The 11,947-nt window shown below is 34.2% G+C and overlaps 1 protein-coding gene across 3 annotated transcripts in view; it reads left to right on the plus strand.

Annotated features, from left to right (window-relative positions):
• The window catches only part of LOC145241655 (uncharacterized), a 1,060,571-nt gene extending 1,048,869 nt beyond the window's left edge, over positions 1–11,702 (plus strand). For 2 of the 3 annotated variants that reach the window (XM_080104790.1, XM_080104789.1), the window contains one exon: positions 9,622–11,702. In XM_080104790.1, the coding sequence (XP_079960916.1) occupies positions 9,642–10,637 (996 nt within the window). In that variant the 5' untranslated portion in view covers positions 9,622–9,641 and the 3' untranslated portion in view covers positions 10,638–11,702. Of the gene's footprint in view, positions 1–3,462; positions 3,580–9,621 lie in introns of those variants that run through there. The other variant, XM_080104791.1, reaches the window with a different exon arrangement.
• The last annotated feature ends 245 nt before the right edge of the window (positions 11,703–11,947 follow it).

Below are 11,947 nucleotides of genomic sequence, written 5' to 3' on the forward strand. Positions count from 1 at the left end.
TATCGACACATTACTATGTTTTTACATACATGTCTGAGGGATTACCTACACAATGATATAATTACAGAGTTTTAACTTTACACGACAGCCAAGACTTTCTCTCGGTTCAAAATATTGAGATCCAGCAACAAGCAAGAGCAAGATAGCCAGCAACAAGTCGAACTGCAGGCCAGCTTAATGCGGGTATTGGTCTCGCGCTTTGTTTTTTTTAATCAGAGATTTGCTTCTCCCAGAGGGGTTACCTTCGCTACGGCTTACGGGAGCCCTCTCTACCCCAACACACACATGCATACAAACACATGCACGCAGACATTCATGCATACATTCATATACACGCAAACATACGCATGTACACACATATGCACACATGCCAACATGCACATGCACACATAGACGCACACATAGACGCATGTACACACATATGCATATACAGACGTACATATACACGCGCATGCAGAATATACACGACGAAGCATTCATGACGACGATGATGATGATAGGTATGATCAAATGCATCTAACATGTATAATATATATGTATATATATATGCATGTATATATATATGTGTGAGTTTTTTTAATATACACATATATACCGATATTTAGATACACACATATAGATAAATATACATGCATACATATACATACATATACATCTATATACAGATATGCATACACATATATACATACACACACATGAATCTCGGCGTCTGTAAATTTTCGAATTGAGAGAAGCATTTAAAAATAGTAGTATTCCTCAATGATCACGACGATAGTGATGATGTTTACAATTAAGCCGTAGATGTTACTCGCTATTTTTAATGTTAACCTTTAAGCAACTATTTATATCGGCTAAAAAAAACAAATCGAATTCGTTTAACAGGTTTGAATTTCCATGTATATCATATTTCAAATCTGTAAACCAAATATTGTCAGAGTAGTGTGGGAGAGACCGTTCCTCGAACAAACAAATAGGTAATATTAATTATATATATATATATATATATATATATATATATAATGAGAAATAAATGAACCATAATCGAATGTTAAATAAAAAATAAATAAATAATACATCAGTCGATTAAAAAAATCACGAAGTGTAATATAACCAGAGGAAAAAAAAACTGAACAGAGTTCGGAATGTAATAAAATAAGAAAAATTTGCTATTCGTATAAATATATATATATATATATATATATATATATATATATATATATATATATATATATATATATATATATATATAATTGTACAAATGGAAGTTCTTTTAACTTTCTTGAAGTTTTACATTTGGATTTTACCGTCACTGGATTTTTTATCTTCCACCAGACTATCCATCCGTGTGTAATCACTTTTTTCTTTACCATATTCCTTCTGCTTCACTTCTTTTTTGTTTTCAAGTAAGATCTTTGACTTGTTGTTTCATCAAATACTTCTGCATGCAAAATCAGATCCCGCATTTTGCTAATTCCTACACTCTGATGAGAAGGAAAGAATTTCTTCGAAACTCCGCGGATTAAGGACTATCCATTTATCTAGTGTTTCCTTTTCAGATTTAATATGTTTTTAACTCATTTCAAAGTGTTTTTAAACATATTTTATTAACTGTTGTCTCATATATATATATATATATATATATATATATATATATATATTACAATATACAAATGGGAAGTAATACGGTTAAGCTTAAACATGAAAGAGGACATTTTGTTAAAACTGGAAAAGAAAAAGACAAGATATTCAAGGAAAGATATAATAAATTTATAACTTCAACTATCGCAGTATTAAGAATTGGTTGTATACTTTTTTTAAATCCTAATACTTCAATATTTTAAGTTATAAATTTATTATATTTTTTACTAGAATATCTTGTCCCTTTCTTTTCCAGTTTAACAACTAGTCCTTTACTTTTCCATGTTTAATATTAATACTATTACTTTTCATGCTCGCATTTTTTATTGTAATCCATGATTTTTCCTGGCTTCAATAAATTCTCATGTTCTTTGTATAATTTCAGTCTGATTTTGCCCCATAAACACATATGTAATAAGAATGTACGGCACTCGTCTGCTTTCAATAAAATCACCCAATTATCTCCTTTTCATGCTTTTATTCTCTTGTGTTGCTCATTTTTTCCGCAACAGCAGTGAATTAGTAGCAGCATAAGTCGCTGAAGCGACGTTGTTGCTATAAAAACCAGTCATAAAAAAACATCGCCCACATCCTTACATATTTTTATGATTTTGAATACCAGAAAACTCATCATAACTTTTGTTTTACTGAACTAAAATTGGAATTTTTTTCACAATATAGCTGAGAAAATGATCTATAAACTGTAAAAATTGTTTCAACTTTGGTCAATGAATAAGCGGTGAAGCTTTAAAGCAGTTCTAAAAGACTAAAAACTGCCAATTAACCCTATATTTAAACACTACCGTGTTTCAATGATATGTATATATATATATATATATATATATATATATATATATATATATGTATGTGTGTGTGTTTGTCTGTGTGTGTGTGTGTTTATCGAACGTATTTGTGTCTGGTATAAACTAAATATATTTTCCCAGAGATGCGACCATTTTATCTCTCTAAATATCCTGTTTAAAACTTACTAACGATGAGAACAAGCGTAAGATCATGTATTTATATATTCTCCGCATGTACTGGCGTATCTAAAGTTGACAGTGAAGCGTTAACACAAATCAATCCAATTGAAATTTCAGTATTACACGTGACAAACCAACAGATCGACGCAATTGAATTGAGATATCCAAATGAGACCGACCATCATAAAGCCTGTTCTGGACGGTGCTAACAGATTTGAAAATCAATTTTCTTCTCAGGTTGTCTTACGAAACAACTTTGTATACGTGAGATAACTCCCTATAGAGTTATGAAATTTGAATGAACAATTAAAGAACATTTATAGAAACATGTGTTCTGCGTCGCTTTTTGGTAGAAGAAAAAAAAAACTTCTCTCGGTATCGGCAGATGGTTAGTTTTTGCTTTTGGATTTCTCATTATTGTTTTCGCTATTCGTTAGATTACATTTTTGTTTGTTCATATTTGCTTGCGTATATTTGGAGACTGGTATACGTGCAGATGTGTTGATTTGCTCGGCTGTTGGTGCTTTTCTTTGCTTTGTTTTTTTTTTGTCGTTTTTTTTTTTGATCAATGAAACTATTAGAAGTAAGACGTGATAAATTCAAGTTCTGCAAATTCAAACATGAAAATATGAAAACGATTGCTTGTACATCTATATTATCATGATTGATAATATATAAGCAGCGATTCCTATTATTTTTAGCGTAAAAACAATTTAACGTTAAAAGCATGTAAATTAATGAGTTCATCATACGCTTTACTTAATGATTTGAGATGGAGTATTATTAAAATCCAACATATTTAAAGCTTGAACTTATTTTCTTTTCCTCCCACAGAAAATCTGCCACATGTTTGGAATGTAATATAGTGTATACTAGCCTGGGCGGTGATTTTGTTTGGATGTTTGGTTTCGTAAAAGACCATTTGTGGACTCCAATACGATCCTTAAACATCGTTTGGGTAAGCTCGATATAATAGTTTTCATTATTAAGAGTTTCTATTGGTGCAACTTCAAATGGTAAGCACTGTTGCCCAAGTTGGCGTTCTGCCTTATTTATGCAGTTGCAGTTTTTTGTGTTACAAATATTATTGTAATTATTGTTGTTACTGCTTAGATTTTTATTGTGATTTTATAATTATTTCTAAATAATCACTGCAACTGTAGCTTAGTTTTATAGTATTTTTATTAAATATTTTCTGCAATATGTTGTTTGGAGGAATTGGAAGAATATATATATATATATATATATATATATATATATATATATATATATATATATATGTGTGTGTGTGTGTGTGTGTGTGTGTATAAGATTGATATGATTTGAAACAGCCATGGAAGATCGCTTTGCCAATGTTGTCTACTTTTTATGTATTCTCCATTTGAACTCTACATTTTTTAAATAAGACCACATATACCCCTCGACTTAATCTCTTTTAATTCCATGAATTAGAATTTACTCCTCTTCTCCAATACAGGATTCGTCTAAACGAACTTTTTATCACATCTTCAACACCGTTTTTTTAAAAGAGATTTCAAAGCATTTACAAATAGCCATACCTATTACGAACTTTTTAAACTCGCAGGGTATTTGTAACCAAAATTTTGGATACTGTTGAGTATTCTTTTTTTATTTCTCTTATAAACTTTTATATTCTTTCAAAAAACATTTTTGACTGTTTTCAAGAATGTGCAAACTAGCGAAAATTGTTATTTATCTATACGTGCTTTTTGCTAACATGTTTCTCTAAAGAAAAGAGGCTATCTTTGAAATTCCATGCAATAAGAAACCGTTCACCTTTTTTCGTATTCTTTGTTTTGAATAAAATATTGTAAATCCCATTCTAAAATATCTTAATATATTAATCCATAGACATATTGTTTTGCTGCATATATTAACACAGACAATTGTAATTTTACGAAATAAGTTGACAAATCTTGCGAAATAAGTTGACAAAAATACACACATATGTATATGTGTGTATAATATATATATATATATATATATATATATATATATATATATTTATATATATTATACACACACAAATAATGCCATTGGTTAATGTGTGCATGTAAAAGACAATACAGTGCAAATGTGTAATGGACAGACAGATACTGAAACAAATTGGTATATATATATATATATATATATATATATATATATATATATATATATACATTTGGAGTGAGTTTAAACATAGTTATGTGTTTATCGGCGATTTTATTGGGAAAGTTATATATATATATATAATTTCCCAAAAAAATCGCCGATTAACACCTAACTATATTTAAACTCACTCCAAAAAACATAAATTCTAACCCTAACAAAGACGATACCATTAAAGTATACTATAAGAACCTATTATTCACTAACTACAAAACAGATAGAAAACATAATAACAAACCTAATTAATAGATGCACCAAACCCACCCCCCAAAACAAAAAGATCAAACTTATAATATATTATACTAAATTTAAAACTTCCAATTTAATAATTAAAAACAATAACAATACTAGCACCACACTAAACCAGACTAACCATACAGTGCTTTCTTGTAACGCCTCTCCATGCCATACTAATCATGACAAATCTCCAAAAAAAGAAACACGAATAAACCTAGAACCCCATCCACCAACATAGACCCCTACTACCAGGTCTCCTCCTCCAACATCAGGGGTCTACGTTCCAAACTTCCAGAGGTTGAAACACAATTACAGGAGACGAAACCGGACATATTGTTTCTAAGTGAAACTGGCATAGGGCCAACCACTTCTCTAGACGAACTCATAATTGAAGGATACTCCAACTTCACATCTAAATCTGACCCCCAAGATCGTCATGGGCATGGAATATGTGCCTACATAAAAGATGGCTTTCCATGTGGTAGAGATATCTTCAGAGAAGTCCCTAATTTACCTTATATGTGCTTCCGTGTTGCACTAGCTTACACCACTGCATTTATATTTGCCCTCTATCGCCCCCACAACAATGGGGTTACTATCTTTAAGAGCATATCTGAGAAAATTGACCACATCCTGTCTGTCCATCTATCGGCTAACATTCGCATTTGCGGTGGCTTCTATATCTATAATGTGGAATGGCTGACCCACTTAAATAAAACCGATGACGAGGGGAGGTTTTATCATGATTTTGCCACTGGCTATGACCTCACTCAGATTGTTCACGAACCCACCCGTTTGCCCGATACACCCAGTCCATATGCAAGCCTTCTAGACCTTCTCCTCACAACTTCCTCTGGGCTGTGTTCATGTTCCGTTCTATCTCCTCTGGGATCCTCTGACCACTCTGTTGTAGCAGTTAAGATAAAAAGAAAATGTAATAAGTCTTCAGACGTACCTCTCCACCGTACTGTATATCGATACTCTATGGCTGACTGGGATAGCTTCCGTACATTCATATCTGACGTACCTCTGCATTCCATGTTTAAAAACGATGTGTCCTCTATAGTATCACATTTGACTGAATGGTTAATTGTAGGCAAAGACCGATTCATACCATCCAAAAAATTCTAGCAAAAACCTAATAGCCAGCCATGGTTCTCAGCTCAATGTGCTGCTGCCATCGCGTACAGAAACCACTTTTTCCATAGCTACAAACGTAATATATGTACTGAGACTAAAGCTGCTTTCAGCACTGCCAGCAACCACTGTAAAAGAGTAATAAAACATGCAAGAGAGCTATATGCTCAGTCTGTAAAATCCAAAGTTGCTGAGCAGCGGCTTGGTTTCCACCAGTTCTGGCAAATAGCAAACAGGATCTTGAACAGAGCGTGAGTTCTATCCCAACCAGCATCAATGGACCCGAGGTCATCTCGTCAGCATCAGACAAGGTCAGACTATTTGCCAAGAACTTTGCAGCTAATTCTACCCTATGCGACAATGACCATCAACTCCCTGTATTTCCTCATAACAGACAACACGCTATGCAACATACAAATATATGTGCGTGAGGTCGCCAAGCTAATCAAGAACCTTGATTCCAATAAAGCAACTGGCCCTGATGGCATTCCAGTTATAGTGCTGAAAAAGCTCCAACCAGAACTAGCCCCATACTTTCGAAACTGTTTAAGCGTTGCCTTAATGAGAAGTGCTTTCCAATACCCTGGAAAACCTCATCAGTATGCCCTGTATTTAAGAATTCAGGTGAAAAGGCATCTCCCTCTTAGTACAGACCAATAAGTCTCCTGTGTGTCATAAGTAAGTTGTTGGAATCCATATTAAATAAAGAAGTAGTCAATCATCTCAACAGAAGCAATCTTCTTAGTGACACACAATATGGTTTCCGCTCTGAAAGATCTACCGCAGATGTGCTAACGGTTATATCACATAGCATTAGTGAATCTCTTGACAAAGGTTTCCTTTCCAGGGCAATTGCTCTTTACATCTCGAAGGCCTTCCATAAGGTATGGCATAAGGGCCTACTTCACAATATTTCAAGCTACGGTATTACTGGAAATGTTTTCTCAATCATTAAATCATTTCTCTCTGATAGGCTCATAAGAGTAGTGGTTGATGGACAGAAATCAGAAGTCCACAGTATTAATGCTGGAGTCCCCCAGGGGTCCATCCTGGGCTCAATTCACTTCCTGGTCTATATCAATGATCTCCCAAAACGCATACTTAAATCATTCGTTGACATCTATGCTGATGACACGACCATCTATGGCAACACACCAAAGGCCGTAAATGACAAAGTTCTCTCTAATTCTCTCTCCTCTGATCTTGAGCGCTTGGTACAATGGGGGAAGAGGTGGCTGGTTACTTTTAATGCATCCAAAACCAAGCTCCAATATTTAGATCATCCACGCTCTGATCCACATCTGGCATCAATTGAAATCGATGGCTCTCGTCTTGGGGAGGCTCCATGTTTTAACAAGCTTCTGTGTTTGACCTTTACTCCTGATCTGAAATGGAACACGTGCATCAAATCTGTTGCCAGGGACGCTGGGAAAATGGTGGGATCCTTCTACCGCTCCAGAAGATATCTCACTACTAATGCAATTCTCTATCTGTATAAAAGCCAAGTACGTCCAACGATGGAGTACTGCTGCCACATCTGAGCAGGAGCTGCTAAAAACAGCCTATCCTGCCTTGACAGAGTACAAAATAGACTTCCTGGGGGATGCCCTTTTCTCTTCCCTACAACATCTCTCCCACAGAAGAGACGTTGTGAGTCTGTCTTTGTTTTATCGTTATTTCCATGGCAGGTGCTTGTCTGAGCTCGAATCCCTCGTCCACCCTCGCCAATCTTTCACGAGAAACACACGTCTGGCTTAAACTACTGTCAATAATTTTCCCCACTCTTTATCTGTGCCTAAATCCAAACGTAGATTCCATGAGCAAAGCTTCTTTCTTAGAACTGCACGCCAGTGGAACTCTCTGCCGCTTGCCTGTTTCCCACCTGACTACAACTTGGACGTCTTCAAGTCCAACATAAACAAACTCCTGACAAACCACCCCCTTAAGTAAGACACTCTATCAAAACCCCCAATACTAATGATTACTGCAATAATATCTCATTGATTACTGTACACGCAATAACCCTTATCCATGAGTGGCCTTCGGGCCTTGATAAGTGGTGACCCCCATGTAAAAAAAAAGAACTTATTTGCCCCTTTGAAAAATGTCTCCGAACTCATTCTAAAAAGTCATACAACGCATACATAGATCCAACAACAACAACAACAACAACAACAACAACAACAGCACTCTCCCGGCGACTAACCTATCATTTAGCTTAAAACAACACCTAACATTCCATGATAAAAACCTACAGTCGTTCGACATTAGAGATATCTTAGCTAAAAATACTAAAATTCGATATCTTAAACACTGCATACGACGATTAAAATTACTAGAAGTCATACTTATAAAAAAAACTGCAGCCCTTTTAAAACCGGATCTCATTTACTAACGGGACAAATATACTAACAGTATTTAATAACTAAGAAGATACTAAAAAATTAATTAAAATACAGGAAAATCGAAATTTAAAAAAATAATAATAAAATAAAAATAATTCCCCCAAGCCTCCTGCACCCACTTTTATAGCCAATTTAAATATATATATATATATAAATACACTCAAAGGAAAAGAAAAAGAAAAAAAACAACAACAATAGTCGCTCCTGATGATAATCGGAAACACTGATATAAATCGCTTTTTTTTTTTTACACAGTGATCACTACTTATCAAGGCCCGGAAGCCACTCAGGGATAAGGGTTATTGCAAGTACATTACGTTAGTGTGGAGATTTGATGAAGTGTTTACTTAAGGGGGCGGTTCATTAGGAATTTGTTAACGTGGCACTTGAAGACATCCAAGTTGTAGTCCGGTGGGAAGCAGGCAGAAAGAAGAGAGTTGAGAGGAATATGGCCGAACAACAACTTTCGGGTGCGATTTTATATAACATGTCATCTGAAATTAAAAAAACCGTTCTGCAAATTGAAAAGATATCCAGAAAAATTGGAAAAAAAAAACTCTGTCGTGTTCAATCAGACGTGCTTAAATAATGACTTGCTGCCAAAATATACAAATATATATATATATATATATATATATATATATATATATATATATATATATATATAAAGAGCAAATAGTTAATAAAACATGTTAAAAATACGTTGAAAAAGAGTTAAAAACATATTTAATCTGAAAAGGAAACACTTAATAAGTTGATATTTATTTTACTGAATGCCAATATATTTTATATATATCTATATATATATATATATAAATATATATATATATATAAATACACACACATATACATATATATGTGTGTGTATGTGTGTATGTATGTGTGTGTGCGTGTGTGTACTCGGTGATTAATGTCAACATCAATATTCAGAAACATCTTAACATCGGAAATATCATTAATATATATATATACATATATATATATATATATATATATATATATATATATATATATGAATCTATAATACTTTTATATTTTAATTTTCGTTTCAGATACGACAGAATGAAATGAAATGGTGAGGAAAGAGGTGTCAACACTGATATTGATATTATTAAATTATCTCGGCCGTTGTCTTGGGGACGTTTTAACAATGATGTTCCGAGAACCTAGGAAAGAATCCGTGTACATTGATCCCGGCTCCGTTTATTTTGAAAATGGAAGGCTTTCGGGCAGCATGCGCCAACGAGTCGCTTTCTCATCTAAAGATAAACATCGCGCCTTTTTACGCTGTCAAACAGAAATCGCTGATGTCAGAGAGAATTTAAACAAGCTGCTTGCATTTCGAGAAGCCGTTGGCAATATCACGATTGTTCAATTGACAAGCAAGAAATACAATTACCGAATGCCAAATATAAACAATGCAAACGAATCTGCAAAAGCTTACTTAACTAATAAAACGCGCTCTCGTAGAGAGCAATGTGGTCTTCACACAAAAAGAGGGCAAACAACAGGCAATGCAAAGCAACTGTTTCATAATAGCCGTCCGTCTTCTCTTCAATCAGGACAGATTTCAAGCCTCCTTCCTGCTATGCGAACATCCGCAGGCATGGATCTCATCAAACCGTTCACACCGTTCAGTATGTTAACAGCGTTTCCTGAAAAGGCTTTTATTTTGGAACCATATAATTTAGAACGAAAAAAGACGGCATCCTTAGAAAAATCCAACGTATCGTGTAAACAGAAAAGCACACTGGTTTTAAATAAATCAGCTTCTTCTACCAAAGAACAATGGGCTGGCCTTGGGGATGCGTTGTCTCCGAAAATAAACTCTTCCGCAGCGACGGCCAGGCCTCGGTTCAGGCGGATGTGCACAGCTGTGTCTTCCTCGAAGTTTAGCGAGGCCTTATCGCTGCGACGTCTTCGAGAATTGTATATACTGGACGAATCGAAGTACGTAATGTCCGCACAAAGACAAGCTAATTTTATGCGTTATTTGCTGGTTTTAAACCGAAAGCAAAACCGATATCTTCAGGCTAAAGTGAGAAATTTTCTCGACGAACTTGGCTAAAAGATTCCATAATATTTCACTACTCGTACGTATTGACGAATATAAATGACTGTTCATGCTTGGGGATAATTGAATTTCTTCATAAATTTTCATTTATATTTCTAATTGAATATAACAACTTTTATAATCTTTCATCAAGTAATATGATATTATATAATTTGAAGACTTTCAGCAAATTTTTAAACAGTCTTTTTCTTTGGGTATTGATTGCGATTATGTTTCTAAATTTTGACGATTGGGACGGATAAATTGACTACTGTTCTTATATTGAGTGTTATTTTTCAAATATTTCGCTCGAAGTACTCGCTGTATTCTCACCTTCTCGAGATCGATCTTGACGAACTTGGGAATCTTTCTGTAGAATTTGGAAATCTATTTGTCAAGCTGGGGAATTTGAAGTGACTTTAGAGCGGAACACTTTATTCAACTCACGGAAGTAGAATGCTCTCTGTCCGTTAGCCATTATACGGGTAGAAGTCTTTATTATTTCGCAATTGTGTTCCTAGTATCGTCCTCACTGAGGATCAAATCTTCAACTTCAAGATTAGAACTAACTGTTACTAAATACGTTATTCGTTGCGGCAGAGTGCTGTGGCATAACCGATAACAAATTTAGTTTTAAGCTAAACTCTTCTGCAGGTTGAAACACTAATCTTTAGTGCGAACGATACTAAGAATTATGTAAGACATCTACCCAGTCATGGATGACGAACGAAGCATGCAATCCCTGTGCATCAAATGAAGAACATCGTTCGAAAGTTCATACAGATTCAAGAGTTCGATAACATACACCCAAAGAAAGTCTGAGATTGCATCGGCCGAAACATTTGGAGAATAATAATTAAGATAAGAAGTCTAATGATATTAGGTTGATTGAAGCGCTGTTTTTTCACTGGTTTGAACAGGTTTTTCTATACTTTAAGTTTTAGTGAAGGGTTCATATACTATAAATGTATTAATACGTTTGGAAGAATGAACAGAAACGTGGGTGGGTTACCTTTAGCTTTTGAAATTGGACTAAAATACATTCTCCGTTTGTAAAGAGAAAATAAAAACATACATAATGCATTTGCGTTTATTTTTTATATATATTTTTACATTGTAGTAAAGATTTCCTTAAAAAAATGACATCAATTATAACGTTAAATAGGGCAACGACAAGAACATAAATAACTGAACGTTAAGTCGAAAATGAATTCATTAACGGCTAAGATATAACTCTAAGTGTCGATTCTAACAATATGATAATAATCTAATAACATAGTAATATAATAATAATCGTGTCTAACAATATAATAATAACTTCAAAG

Source organism: Euprymna scolopes, chromosome 20 (assembly GCF_053919585.1).
Source record: "Euprymna scolopes isolate OS-2025 chromosome 20, ASM5391958v1, whole genome shotgun sequence".
NCBI lineage: Eukaryota > Metazoa > Mollusca > Cephalopoda > Sepiida > Sepiolidae > Euprymna > Euprymna scolopes.